This window comes from Erythrolamprus reginae, chromosome 10 (assembly GCF_031021105.1).
Source record: "Erythrolamprus reginae isolate rEryReg1 chromosome 10, rEryReg1.hap1, whole genome shotgun sequence".
Taxonomy (NCBI): Eukaryota; Metazoa; Chordata; class Lepidosauria; order Squamata; family Dipsadidae; genus Erythrolamprus; species Erythrolamprus reginae.
Window position 1 is genome coordinate 21,270,984 of NC_091959.1, and position 15,904 is coordinate 21,286,887.

The window sequence follows — 15,904 nt, forward strand, 5'->3', positions numbered from 1 at the left end:
CTCTCTTCATTTATTTAAGAAGTCTGGTGTGCTAATGGCGAGATCAAGGCTTTTAAAAGGGTAAAAGTTTTTCAGCAATTTCTAGAATAACCAGGTGGTCATGCATGGTTCCAAGCAGTGCCCATGACACTTTTTGCAGCTTTATTTTTCAACTTTTCTTGGCCTTCTCCAACCTCTGGTGGTTTATATGATCCTCTGCCTGTATAAAAGAAATCTAGTCTTTCATTCTCCATCTCATTCTAATTACTTGAAACTAAGAAGCAGATGTTGCATAACAGTACCATTTTATTATCTATTAATATATGGCTTGATATGCCGTTGTTGTTTTTTAAAAAAAATCTGCTTTGCTTTGTTTTGTCGTGCCTGAGTCCACATTGTTTCAGGGGACGTATATTGTTTGATTGCAGCACTCCTGTTATATTAGCGTCACTGAGTTATTTAAAAGCAGCATGCATTGTGTACTTTCTCTTAGGTCCTACTATTAATCGCTTTTAAGTAAAACAGCTCCCTATCTGTCTCTCATTGTAAAATAAGATTGCTCCTAATTTTGTTAAATCCATCTGCGCAGGGGTTCGCTGACAAAGAGAGTGATAATGAATTCAGCGAGGAATGAATTTTCTCAAATAAACAGCTCTAGATGTTTGACTCCCACTACGGCTTTCTAAAATGGAGGCATCGGGGAACAGAGAATACAAGGAGGAAAATCCAGGACAGATTGGGCTCTGATGCTTTTTGGAGTAGGGGTTTTCTATTATGATTTAGGCTTTTCTACTTCTTCTTCTTCTGCTTCATCTCCAGTCAGCGGTGTTCCTTGAGTGGTGATGATTTGAACAGGCAATGGTTGAACCCCAACCCTGTGTACCACCCCACCATTTACCACAGCAAAGGTCTCCTTTATTACCTCAAGAGCCAAGGTCGAGTTCCAGCGGTGAGTCGTTATTTATTTATTTATTTTTATTTGGAAATTTATATGGCCGCCTATTCACACATGGCAACTCCAGCTGGCTTGCATAATGTAAAACCCCAATAAAACTAATAAAATGAGTCATATTAATTAATTAATATATTAAAATAGCATATCACACTACTTTAATGGACTCCATCCCGCTTTGGGTTCCTCAGGCCCGCTGGCAGAACCAGGTCCTCAGAGCCTTCCGGAAGAGTGCTAGAGTGGGGCCTGTTGTAACCTCTGTGGGGATGATGTTCCAGAGAGAGGAAGCCACCACGGAGAAGGCCCTTTGTCTGGGTCCCACCAGGTGTATCTCCCAAGGAGATAGGACCTGCCAAATTCTCTGCTTTTGTGCTCTGATGGGTGGATTTGATATAATTGACAAGAGACAGTCCCTCAGATTATCATGTTTGGTTATGACCTATAAAGCCCTTCATGGCACCGGGCCAGATTATCTCCGGGACCACTTTCTGCTGCACGAATCCCAGCGACCAGTTAGGTCCCACAGAGTGGGCCTTCTCCGGGTCCCGTCAACTAAACAATGTCGTTTGGCGGGACCCAGGGGAAGAGCCTTCTTTGTGGCGGTCCCGGCCCTCTGGAACCAACTCCCCCCAGAGATTAGAATAGCCCCCACCCTCCTTGCCTTTCGTAAGCTCCTCAAAACCCACCTCTGCCATCAGGCATGGGGGAACTAAGATATTCTTTCCCCCTAGGCTTCTACAATTTATGCATGGTATGTTTGTATGTATGATTGGTTTTATAACAAGGGGTTTTAGCTGTTTTAGTATTGGATTTCTACATGCTGTTTTTATCACTGCTGTTAGCCGCCTCGAGTCCATGGAGAGGGGCAGCATACAAATCCAATAAATAAAATAAAAAATAAATAATTTTTTTTGCTTCTGTTTTGGGGGCAACCAAAATGGTGGCTCTGATCATGCAATGGAAGCTCCACTCTTGCGTATACATGTAAAAAAAGATGGGTTTTCAGTCAGGATTTGGGGCTGCCTTGGGGTTTTTTTGTCTTCAACCCTGGAAGCCAGCTCTATTTTTCTTCTTCTGAGCTGTCCTCCCTGTGCTAAATGCCCGTTTAGCTTTATATCATTATGGGTTTTGCTTAGCTTTAGTTTGAGTGTGATGTGCAATCTTGCCAGTGGATGAACCATGTTTTGTTTTAATGCAGTAAATAATCATTTGAAACCATGGCTTTGGGGATAACTAAGTGCAGCTGTGGCTTATTTCTGATATGCTAATTAGGACAAGGATTTTGCAATTTCCTGGCTTATTCTTGGTTTGTCTTTGGGTTTTTTTATTCCTTCCTAGACTTCTGCCAACCTGCCAAGAAGCAGCAGGTAAAAGAGCTGGAAAAGAAGGCAGGAATTAGCCAAACATATTTTTTTTGTCTGCAAGACTAACTTTGATTTGTTTCAGAGTTGTTCAAGCAACTGCGGTTAGTATAAGTAACCATGCCTATTGTAAAATATATCCTGTTTACTCATTCACTTCTTTTCTTCACAGCAATTTTTTCTAATGCAATATATTCAATGTGCTCTTTTGTGATCTTTTGAGGTACTTTGTAACCATTTTTTTAAAGTTCTGGACCCTATTACAATACTGAGGAAATAGCTTATTTCAGCTTATAACAACTTATAACTGCCATCAAGTAGCAATTTGGGTCTTGGTTTCTTAGAAAACCTATTAGGGTGTTGCAAAATATTCCTACCTCTTAGAGAGGATAATAATTTACCAGAAAGGGAAAAAAATTGTTTGCTGAACATCAGGCTCCATTTACAGAGTAACATGCTAGTCCCAAAATGCCCACAAATAATAATAATAATAATAATAATAATAATAATAATAATAATAATAATAATAATAATTTATTGGATTTGTATGCCGCCCCTCTCCATAGACTTGGGGCGGCTAAGAACAATGATAAAAACAGCATGTGACAATCCAATAATAAAACAACTAAAAACCCTTATTATAAAACCAAACATACACACAGACATACCATGCATAACTTGTAATGGCCTAGGGGGAAGGAATATCTCAACTCCCCCATGCCTGGCGGTATAAATGAGTCTTCAGTAGTTTACAAAATAATCTTGAAAGTTGTACTCAGTTCAACTGAAAAGTAGCAAATGCTCAACACACATCCATAGCAAATAAAGTCTTGCTGCCCCGAATCCAGAATGACCTAGAGATTTGTGTATCCCTCCCCTCCATAAGAGCCAGTGCTAGCTATCAGCAACTTTGGCTTTAGACTTGCCTATTGATCCTTTTGTTTCACTCTTTCTCAGCCTTCAGAACTTGACAAGCTATGGGAGAACTGGATTTTCCTTGTCTTTGAAGAGTTCATTGATTTTATTTAATATATGCTCAACCTCTTTCTCTGCTCTGCTTTCACCTTGCTTTGCAAGTGTGTTCCCCCCACCCCAGACTTTCCAAGTAAAATTCACCAATATAAATATTGCAGTGCGGTACTGCAATGAAGTTATGAAATCCTTTTAATATTCAGAGATGAGGAGCCAAAAACAAACTGTCTCTCCCCCCCCCCCCCCCTTTTTAAAAAATGGTTAAGTTAAACTATGACTTAGATTAGAATGTGGGTAAAATTCCTCGATTTGTTTGGACTCTGATTGGGCAGGTCTACCAACAGACGAGAAGCATAATATTGTGTCGTTAGTTGGAGTTTGAATCTGTAACTCCTAAAAAAGCGGGCAGGTTGTCAGTTTTGCTAACCCAACGGCCTGTTTATTAGATCCATATTGCAGTGTTCCAGTGTTCCTCTAGAGGCCGCTCTAGGAGCAGAATCGTTGGTCAATACTGATTGGTTGCTCTCTGAGACAGCTGCCTATTTAAAGAGCTGTCAGGAGCTGTTTTACCTCAGATGTTATTCCTGAGTTGTTCTCTATTGTGTTTGATAAATATGACTGAAACCAGTTACAAGTCAAGTGTCAGTTACCACCCTGCCAGCATTGGTGACGAAGGGTGGGATTCAGCACTGAGGTGATTTGAGCGGCCATTACAGAGCAGTTACAACAATACATGACTCCCTGAACTCCAGAATTCTTCTTCTCCTCTGATGAATATTTGTTAAATGATAGAGAAACAACAACAACAACAAACAAACAAACAAATAAATAAATAGATAAATAAATAACACCTAAAATATTACCAACTTTTTAACAAATATCAATATTGGATTTATTTGTTTATTTGTTTATTTGTTTATTTGTTTATTTTACATACTTATTTACTTACTTAAACCTACCTGTTTACCTATCTACCTGTCTACCTGTCTACCTGTCTACCTGTCTACCTGTCTACCTGTCTACCTATCTACCTATCTACCTATCTACCTATCTATCTATCTATCTTGACTTCTATGCCGCCCAAATTCAATGGGACCCAGGGCGGCTTACAGCAATATAAAAATACAATACAATAATGAAAATAAATCAAATATTAAATACTAAAATAATAAAAAACCCATTATAGGAGAATTCTCCCCCTCCTCTGATGAATATTTGTTAGACGATAGTGAACAAAAACAACAATAATAATAATAAATAAATGAACGTAACACCTAAAATATGATGAACTTTTTAACAACTATCAATATTGGATACATTTACTTACTTACTGACTGACTGACTGACTGACTGACTGACTTACTTACTTACTTACTTACGTATTTTTATTTATTTTTTATTTATTTACTTACCTACCTACCTACCAACCTACCTACCTGACCACAGTGTAAGTTATGAGATAAGTGATATTCAAACTCTCAGTTTCACAGTGGGGAAAAAACCAGAATCAACTCTCCTTTTGTATTAAAAATGATTTGGATGCAAATCACACACTACGTCACATTGGATATTTGGGAAGTGATTTGTGCATCACTATGGTTTTACTAAATAGTTAATTATTCTCTACTGCACTAATCATTCTGTCAAATACTGCTGGTACTGGAGATAACCAAATTTCTATTTTAGATTTCTAGACAAATGAGAAATAGATAGACGATACATAAACAGATGATAGCTAGATAGCTAGATAGCTAGCTAGATAGCTAGATAGGTAGGTAAGTAGGTAGGTAGGTAGGTAGGTAAGTAGGCAGGCAGGCAGGCAGGCAGGCAGGCAGAAGACAGAGCATTTTTGTTCAGTATTATTATTGCTATGGTTTATTGGACAACCAGCCTGAAGACTGGCTTTGGGATGTTTATCCACCTTTTGAGTTGTTTCCAAGGGCCTGGGACAGAAAGATATTTGATGGTATTAAATGTATTATCACAAGATGTTATCTTTTACAAGTAAAGCTGCCTTTTGCAATTGACAGATGGCAAATTTTGTCAGTGCTGATGGTGTGCAAGTGGTGCTGCAGATGTTTTGGGATTGCACCCAAGGCACCTGTTACTATTGGTACTAACTTTTCTTTTGCCACAGCCACACAACTTCTATTGTGGGTCTTTTTTATTTTGTGATGTTCTCTAGCTTCTTCTCTTTGGTTGTGCTGCCTCCAAGTCTGTTCCCCAGACTTTTTTTTGTCTTTCTTGTCAATGGTTGTTAAGTGTGGGGTATTATGTGGCAAGTGCTTTTTAGCTTCTTTCTTTTCTAACACTTTATTTAATTTGTGGTCCTGACTGTTTTTGCTTGTAGGCAAGTGGTATTTCTTCCACATCTTCTAATGCAGTTCTATTGCCACTTTGTCATGCCATTGTTTGTAGTCAGTCTGTGCAATCTTGTAGCAGCTAATTAGGTGACTCCCTGTATCTTTAGTTTATTTTTCTCATACAATTATAGTATTGTATTGTAGTATGTAGTATTATAGTATGTTTAATATAATATAAGTATAAAGTAGAGATTAGGACAGGAACGGTAGGCACAAAGGAGAACTTATGCACGCCCCTTAAAGACCTCTTAGAAAAGGGGAGAGGTCTATTGTAGATAATGTAAGGTTGAAGATTTTGGGATTGGGGGAAGAAACAACAGAGTCTAGTAGTGAATTCCAGGCGTTGACCACTCTATTGCTGAAATTGTATTTTCTGCAGTCTAGTTTGAAGTGATTTATATTTAGTTTGTATCTATTGCATGCTCTTATGTTGTTGTTGTTAAAGGTGAAGTGTTGCTAACAGGGAGTACATTGTGATGTATGATTTTATGAACAACAGTTAAATCAGTTCGGAAGTGGCGTAGCTGTAAATTTTCTAAACATAATAATTGAAGTTTGGAGGAGTAAGGTAATTTGTTGTGTGAGGAGGAGTGGAGGACTCTTCTTGTGAAGTATTTCTGAACTCCTTCAATTGTATTAATGTCTGTTATGCAGTATGGATTCCAAACAGGTCAGCTGTATTCAAGAATTGGTCTGACAAATGTTTTGTATGCTATGTAGATCGGTGCTTCTAAAGAAGAAGCTGCATAGAATTAAGTTTGTGACTCTTAGTGCTTTTTTTGCAGTGCTGTTGCAGTGGGCTCTGGCACTTAGGTCATTGGAAATGAGTACTCCAAGGTTTTTGACTGAGTGAGGGTCTTCTGCGAGTTCAGTTTGTCCAAGTGTGTATTTAGTATTCGGATTCTTTTTACCAATATGTAGGACAGAGCATTTGTTGGATGAGATTTGCAGTTGCCAGTTGTTAGACCATTCAGCTACATGGTCAAGGTCCTTTTGAAGGGTAGAAGTATTATCGGAGGTATTAAATAGCTTAACATCATCAGCAAAGAGAACACAATTGCTTGTAATATTGTCACAGAGATCGTTTATGTCGAGTATAAAGAGAGTAGGTCCTAGGACACTGCCTTGGGGAACGCCAATGTTAACTGGAGCAGGATTAGATATGGCATTACCTATTTTGACCAGGCACGGGCAGCATTTATTGTTTGTTGCTGTTTCTCAATTCTGGCTTTGTATTCATTTGTTCTTAAAACTTGGTCTTATATAACCAGAATTGGCCCCTCAGACTCTTTCTTCAAATTTCTTGGCTCTTAGCCTTCACTAGATCTTGTTATCTGCTTTATCTGCTGTCTTTTTAATGTATTAACAATGTTTTACTTTGCCAATATATTAATATTATTAACACAAAATTTGGAGAAGTATGTATTTTGAGGGATAGTTGCATTTTGTTTGAGATATCATTTGAAGCTGTACAGTAAAATAAATTTCCAAAGAGGGTATTATTTTCGTTCCCTTTGCTAGCTGGAAAACATAGCAAGCACGTTCTGGGATCAAGTAAAACAGTGATGGGGAAAGAAAGGTTAATCACACTTCTCATTTATTTACATAGTAGTTCCCTTTCTTTCTGGGGATGTGGGTTTAAAAACACCCAGCCTGTGTTTGTATCAAAGATTGCAAATCCTGGAGGGAAGAGATTGGAAGTTCTGGGTATTGACTTCCTATCATAGCAAAACTGGACAATGGATTGTTCTTCAAAAGCTGGGGTCAATATTAGCTCCCTGTGTGAATAAACACCAGTTTTTCATTGTGATGGGAGTCAATAACTGCTTATAAAGGCAATCTAAAATTGGTGTAGCAAAAGAGGTGACTATTGCCTGCACCTGTAACAGCAGAAGCTAGGCAGATCTATCTATCTATCTATCTATCTATCTATCTATCTATCTATCTATCTATCTATCTATCTATCTATCTATCTATCTATCTATCTATCTATCTATCTATCTATCTATCTATCTATCTATCTAGCTATCTAGCTATCTAGCTATCTAGCTATCTAGCTATCTAGCTATCTAGCTATCTAGCTATGTCTTTTAGGAGATGACTAGGGGAGAAATGCAAGTTAAACTGGGAAAATATAAGTCGTGTTGTCTTCTTTGTGCCGCTGAGATTTTTACAGACTGAAATAATAGTGTACAAGATTGTTTTTGCATAATTGCTTGCCTAAGCAATGCTTCAAATTGGTGTGTTGTATGCTAGGAATGTAAAGAAACGCAAGAGGCATTTAATCGCTTTGCAAACCACAGGTTTGGATTATTACAAGGTGGATAACAAGGAATGTTTAGAAGCAAAAAAGCCTGTTATTGCTCAGTATGTTATCCCAGAACTTTAAAACATAGAGGGGTACTCTAGTTATAATCTGGGTTAAGAAGGACTTCATTTTCCTAGGGATTCTGTGAATGGTAAATGAGAATGAGAGTGGGATGCTTGAGTGCATAAAATTAATTTGGATCTCTAGTTGAGGTAAGCCCACTGTTATCAGGGTAAATCTGTTGTTTTTTCTAGAGCTATGAATAAAGCAGAGCGATGTACCCACAATGTATTTAGAAACTACCTTAGTTGCCATACCTAGAAACAGTAGAGGATCATTTGTAACCCAAGTGTATTGTTCAATGAGCAGGTATGGGAACATATGATGTCATTGTTAGAACCTATAATTGTGCATTCATATTACTTCTTCAGTTAGGTGTATACCCAATCTTTGCTTACAAAACTCAAGGGTGTGTGCAGTGTATTCCCCTTCTCCAATAATTTCTCCAAATATTCATAAGTCATGGTGGCACAGTGGTTAGAGTATAGAACTAGATAAATATAGGCCAGGGAAGTGAAGTGCAGTCTCTAACTCTTATTTGGAATCAACCGTTTTGCATAAATCTTAAATCTTTTTTAAAATCTCTTTCATCATCAAGTTTTGCTGAGATAGAAAGTCAATACCCATAACTTCCAATCATGATAGTTTGCCAATACCCTCAATATCGATTCTCTTTGATTCAATATGTATTTGGCTAGAGCTGATGCTCAGATATCTCAAAATATTAACTTCTTTTAACTGTGCCACAGCATTTTCTCAACAACTACTCAACCTGGTCCTATGAGGCCTCAACATTTGGTTGATCTCTTCTGCTTTTTCCATCCCCAGGTGTTTTGTGATTACCATGGGCATTCTCAGAGAAAGAATGTCTTTCTATATGGATGCAGCATCAAGGAGACTCTCTGGCAGGCAGGATGCACTGTAGACACATCCAAGGTGACTGAGGATGTTGGCTATCGGGTAAGATATATTTCTTATAGCCTTATAGGTTGAATAGAAAGGCTGTTCAAGCTGAGCATGCCTATTGCATCCCTTATAAAGACTAGAATGATGGATCTTGAACAAATGCACTTAAGAACTGAAACATTTTATTGCAACTCACAATTGCTCAGCTTCGTCTGATAACCCTCATGCCTTGAAAAGCAGAAATGGTCAAATATTAAGCTGGGGTGACTCAAGTTGAAAGTGCTACTCAGCCATTGAATGATTTGTAGAAAGTTTTTTATTGTTATTATTATTGCAATGACCTGTTTGTCAGGAAAACTGGAGACTGACAGTTAGTCTCTTGGAGCAACTCAGGAAAAAAAAAAAGGCAAGGGCATTGCAAATCCATAAACAGGTTAGTACACTGATGCATTAAGCCTATTTTTCAGGTAACAGTTCTCAGAATTCAAGGGATTTCCTTGTCAATTGGACCAGGAAAGTATGGATTGCATATTTTTCTGTCTAAGTGATGTGATAAAGAAGACAAGTGGAGTCTCACTGGCTAAGAGTATGTGTCTAGCTCAGCACTGGGATATGACCTTTTCAGGAGGTATTTTCTGTCACAGCACATAGCTGTCACATTCCTGTTCAGCAAAGTTTTAAATCCCCCTTGATAGATAGATAGATAGATAGATAGATAGATAGATAGATAGATAGACAGACAGACAGACAGACAGACAGACAGACACATAGACAGACACACAGATACATGATAGATAGATAGATAGATAGATAGATAGATAGATAGATAGATAGATAGATAGATAGATGGGTGGGTGGGTGGGTGGGTGGGTGGGTGGGTGGGTGGGTGGGTGGATGGATGGATGGATGGATGGAGGGACGGACAGACAGACAGACAGACAGAGCTCTTTGGATGCAATGAGTAATTGTCTGATTCAAACTGTATTCAAAATGTAGGCATCAGGAAGGGAATCTGGACAGCAAATGCTCAAGCTTCATTTAATTGCCCCAACTCCGTTTCAATACAATGAATTTTAGGGTTGTTAAAAGAGAGAGAGAGAGAGAGAGAGATGTAGACAATACAATATAAGACACAAAATATTAAATTAAGATAAAGCCATACATAATAAAATCATAATATGGAGCATAGAATGTGGATGGGGGGAGCAGAAAGAAAAACTCTAATAGGGAAGAATATTAAATGGAAATATATGTGCTTGGGTGATAAAAAGTTAGAAGTCTGACGGCAGAAAAAGACCTCATGGTCCATCTAGTCTGCCCTTATACTATTTTCTGTATTTTATCTTAGGATGGATATATGTTTATCCCAGGCATGTTTAAATTCAGTTACTGTGGATTTATCTACCACATCTGCTGGAAGTTTGTTCCAAGGATCTACTACTCTTTCAGTAAAATAATATTTTCTCATGTTGCTTTTGATCTTTCCCCCAACTAACTTCAGATTGTGTCCCCTTGTTCTTGTGTTCACTTTCCTATTAAAAACACTTCCCTCCTGGACCTTATTTAACCCTTTAATATATTTAAATGTTTCGATCATGTCCCCCCTTTTCCTTCTGTCCTCCAGACTATACAGATTGAGTTCATTAAGTCTTTCCTGATACATTTTATGCTTAAGACCTTCCACCATTCTTGTAGCCCGTCTTTGGACCCGTTCAATTTTGTCAATATCTTTTTGTAGGTGAGGTCTCCAGAACTGAACACAGTATTCCAAATGTGGTCTCACCAGCATTCTATATAGTGGGATCATAATCTCCCTCTTCCTGCTTGTTATACCTCTAGCTATGCAGCCAAGCATCCTACTTGCTTTCCCTACCGCCTGACTGTACTGTTCACCCATTTTGAGACTGTCAGAAATCACTACCCCTAAATCCTTTTCTTTTGAAGTATTTGCCAACACTGAACTGCCAATACAATACTCAGATTGAGGATTCCTTTTCCCCAAGTGCATTATTTTACATTTGGAAACATTAAACTGCAGTTTCCATTGCTTAGACCATTTATCTAGTAAAGCTAAATCATTTACCATATTACAGACGCCTCCAGGAATATCAATCCTATTGCACACTTTAGAGTCATCGGCAAATAGGCAAACCTTCCCTACCAAACCTTCCCCTATGTCACTCACAAATATATTAAAAAGAATAGGACCCAGAACAGATCCTTGTGGCACACCGCTTGTAACCTGACTCTGCTCAGAATACTCGCCATTAACAATAACTCTCTGATGTCTACGCTTCAGCCAGCTGCAAATCCATTGAACTATCCAAGGATTAAGTCCAATCTTCACTAATTTATCTATCAGCTCTTTATGTGGAACCGTATCAAAGGCTTTGCTGAAGTCCAGGTAGGCAATATCCACGGCACCACCTTCATCCAACACCTTTGTGACATAGTCAAAGAAATCAATGAGATTAGTCTGACATGATTTGCCTTCAGTAAAGCCATGCTGATTTGGGTCTAATAAGTTATTGTTTTTTAGGTGCTGATTTATCCTCTTTTTGAGTAGAGTCTCCATCATTTTAACTACAACTGATGTCAAGCTAACTGGCCTGTAGTTACCAGCTTCTTCTCTACTGCCCTTCTTGTGAATAGGCACAACACTGGCCATTCTCCAATCCTCAGGAACTTCTCCTGTTAACAAGGATTGGTTAAACAAATCAGTCAGGGGGGTAGCAATGACAGATCTGAGTTCTTTAAGAACTCTGGGGTGGATACCATCTGGACCCATTGCCTTATTTATCTTTAATCGTTCAAGTTCTTCTAAGACATCGGCTTCTAAGATCACTGGAGCTGAATCCGTACAGCTGGAAGCAATGCTATATCCCTCTATAGTATTATTTTGTAAGTTTTCAAACATTAGTATTTAATATTTCTTTCCAAACTTCTTTTAGGAATAAATGTTTTTTAATTAATTCCTTGGGAATTAAAAAAGATATCCAGTAACCCATAATGCAATTTTTAAAAATATTCTCAGACTTATTCTACAGTTGTGAGGAGTTTTCTCTTTATTATCTTTTTTAACTAATAATGTCATTTATCAGAGAATTATATTTTCTGCATAGCCTTAATGCACAGTGCATCTTATTTTATGTGTTAATTCTTCCATAGATATCATGTACATTATTTATTTAAGTATGATTAGTTTTGGTTGTCTGCAGAATCTCTTTTAGCAGCGATTCAAGGTTGTGGGCATTTACTATATTTTGGCACAGGGAGTTCTGCATATTGTTATGCAGAGTATGAATGTTAACCTTTTATCTACTGCCTTCTACAAGGAATTGATCAATTCTTTCCACTGGATGGCTCCAGACTCTAGTAATATGTGTAGGAGAGAATACGTCATCCACTCTCATTGTTTCTTACTTTTTGTTGTGGACTAATGATCCAATGGTAGGATCCTGAAGGCAGCATTGACTAAACCTGTTCATGGTTCTAGATGGAAATTGCATTTCTGTTGAATTTGGTAAAATTGGAAAATGCTGGCAATTTCATTCAAATAATTAATGCTTCCTTCAGGAATTTTGAATCAACAGCTGATGACCCCAAAGAAAACTGTTTTTATCAGTTGTCTGTTATGTAGCCTGTTTTCTACACATAGGAATGGGGAAAGATGTGATCCTTCTGATACTGTTTGAATATAGATAGTGAAGCTACAAGAAGCATCATATAGCATGTCAGAATTTTGGTTCTGCAACCTCCTGAAGACTCCTGTTCTTGAATCCATGAAATGGGTTTCATGCCATCATATAAATGACACTGCACATCCCTTTGCCAGCAATAATGGGCAATGTAGGATTCTATAAAAGGGGATAAATGGCAAACCTTATTATCTCCAATCAGTTGGCATAAAGACAAGGTCTGTATCGTTGATACCTGAAACATAGCCTCAAAGCAGAACAGGTTTTTTGTTAGCTCTTCAAAGTAGTCAAGACGAGAAGCTCAACAGTGAGTTCTTTAATCATTTTTAATTCTTCAGCTTCACCTTTAACCTCAGGCGAGATTAACAGAGTCTTGCAAATCTGAAAGTATTTTTCAATTTCTTTCCCCTTAGAATAAAATAGAATAACAAAGTTGGAAGGGACCTCAGGGGTCTGCTAGTCCAGCCCCCTGCATAGGCAGGAAACCCTACACCACTTCAGACAAATGGTTATCCAACATCTTCTTAAAACTTCCAATGTTGGAGCATCACAACTTCTGGAGGCAAGCTGTTCCATGGATTAATTGTTCTGTCAGGAAATGTCTCCTTACTTTTAAGTTGCTTCTCTCCTTGATTAGTTCCCACTCATTGCTTCTTGTCCTGCCCTCAGATGCTTTGGAGAATAACTTGACTCCCTCTTCTTTGTGGCAGTCCCTGAGATATTAAAAGACTGCTATCATGTCTCCCCTGGTCCTTTTTTTCATTAAACTAGCTAAGCCCAGTTCCTGCAACCATTCTTCATATGTTTTAGCCTCCAGTCCCCTAATCATCTTTGTTGCTCTTCTCTGCACTCGTACTTTTAGTCTCTAAAAAACTAAGGAAGGTTCATTCTGAGATGCTTCCCATATCTCCCTCTGTGATGGACTGAGATACTTTACACAATCGTCATCTTCCTCCTGCCTCCCAAGACCTTTCCTACTTACATTCGTTTCTGAAAATTCTTTGGTTACAGTATTCTTTGGATAAAGAATTATTTGGATAAAGTCCTCTTTCCATTAGGTTCTGTTGCTAAGTGAAACATTTGTTCAGTGAGTTTTACCTCATTTTATGCCCCTTTCTTTTTCACAGTTGTTAAGTAAATCACTGCAGTTGTTAGGTGAGTCACATGGTTGTTAAGTGCCTTCCCCATTTGACTTTGCTTGTCAGAAAGTCACAGGAAACCCCCGGAAACTGCAAGTGTCATAAACATCAGCCAGTTGCCAAATGTCTGAATTTTGATCATGGTCTCAAAATTTTGATCATCATGAATTTTTCACACTTACAACGGTCATAAGTGTGAAAAGCGGGCATAAGTCCCTTTTCCCAGCGCCGTTGTAATTCTGAAAGGTCACTCAACAAACTGTTGTAAGTCAAGGACTCCCTGTAATAAAATTGGCAATTGTAGAAAGGCAGAGTTTAACTCAGGAATTAAATATGCAGCTTGTTCACAGGAGAACTTGGGTTCAATCATTGGTGTCTTCTATTATAAATAATAGAATATATCTACATACAGTGGTACCTCAAGATACGAATCTAATTGGTTCCAGGGGGAGGTTCGTAAGACGAAAGGTTTGTAAGATGAAACATTGTTTCCCATAGGAAACAATGTAAAGTCAATTAATCCATGCAACAACAAAAAAAACCCCGCAAAAAAACGCTGCCGCCCGGCTGTCACCTTTTAAAATAGCCGGGGGGCTTCCCAGCAGCCTCCCGAACCTGGAAGTTTGGCAAAGTTTCGGGGTTCTGGAGGCTGCTGGGAAGCCCCGCAGCCCGGCTGTCACCTTTTAAAACAGCCGGGAGGCTTCTCAGCAGCCTCCTGAACCCAAACGCCAAACCCCAACGCCAAACCCTCCACGCACTTCGCCCTGAATGCCTCCTGGCTCAAGCCGGCGGCGGCAGACCACCTTTGGGTTTTTGGCTCAGGGGGGGAAGCAGGAGGACCTTCCTAACTCCCTCCTCCCCGAGCCGAAAACCCAAAGGCGGTCTGCTGTGGCCAGCAGAAGAGGCGCGGGGAGCCGGGCAAGAGTGATCTTCTGCCGGCCATGGGTGAAGGGCGGGGAAGCCTCTTGCACCAGCTGCTACAGCCACCGGCTTCCCTGCCCTTCGCCCATGGCCGGCAGAAGATCGCTCCGCTCGGTCGGCGGCTCCGGAGAGGCAGGAGCCGGGCGCTGGCCTGCCTTTTCTCCCCCGCTGTCACCGCCTGCTTCTCTCTTTCTCCTTCCCTGCACCGCTGCTCCACTCGATCGGTGGCTCCGGAGAGGCAGGAGCTGGACGCTGGCCTGCCTTTTGTCCCCCGCCACCGCCCGCTGGCTGCGAGTGCTCTGCCAGGCGGCCAGGAGGCATTCAGGGCGAAGTGCATGGAGGAATGGGAAGCTGAAGCCACTGGCGTTTGAGCTTCCCATTCCTCCATGCCCTGAATGCCTCCTGGCTCAAGCGGGAGGCAGCAGACTGCCTTTGGGTTTTCGGCTCGGGACAGGAGCGGCGAAGTGACGTGGAGGGATGAAAAGCTGAAACCGCCCGGTTTCAGCTTCGCATTCCTCCACATCACTTCGCCGCTCCTGGGCTGACTAAACTGTGCGGCAACAGACAGGCTTTGGGTTTTTGGTTGGGAGGGGAGAAGTAGGACCTTCCTAACTCCCTCCCCCCCCAGCCAAAAACCCAAAGCCTGTCTGTTGCCACACGGTTTAGCCAGGACAGGAGCAGCGAAGTGACGTGGAGGAATGCGAAGTTGAAACCGGGCACTTCGCCGCTCCTGTCCTGGCTAAACCGTGCGGCAACAGACAGGCTTTGGGTTTTTGACTGGGAGGGGAGGGAGTTAGGAAGGTCCTACTTCTTCGGGTTTGACGTTCGGGTTCGGGAGGCTGCTGGGAAGCCCCCCGGCTGTTTTAAAAGGTGACAGCCGGGCGGTGGGGCTTCCCAGCGGCCTCCCGAACCCGAACATTTTCCATCTTACAAACCCGCCGCCGCTGCCAAGAAGCCCCGCCCCCCGGCTGTCACCTTTTAAAACAGCCAGGGGGCTTCTCAGCGGCCTCCCAAACGCTGAACCCGGAAGTTCGGGTTTGGCGTTCGGGTTCAGGAGGACGCTGAGAAGCCCCCCGGCTGTTTCCAAAAGCAACAGCCGGGCGGCGGGGCTTCTCGGAGGTGGCGGCGGCGGGTTCGTAAGACGGAAAACGTTCGTAAGAAGAGGCAAAAAAATTCTGAACCCCGGGTTCGTATCTCGGGTTGTTCGTATGGCAGGGCGTTCGTATCATGAGGTACCACTGTATA

General features: G+C 40.5%; 1 protein-coding gene across 1 annotated transcript in view; it reads left to right on the plus strand.

Annotated features, from left to right (window-relative positions):
- The window catches only part of AGBL1 (AGBL carboxypeptidase 1), a 376,387-nt gene that overhangs the window by 266,530 nt on the left and 93,953 nt on the right, over positions 1-15,904 (plus strand). The window contains exons 16-17 of the mRNA XM_070763167.1: positions 799-928; positions 8,824-8,955. Of these exons, the coding sequence (XP_070619268.1) occupies positions 799-928; positions 8,824-8,955 (262 nt within the window). The remainder of the gene's footprint in view (positions 1-798; positions 929-8,823; positions 8,956-15,904) is intronic.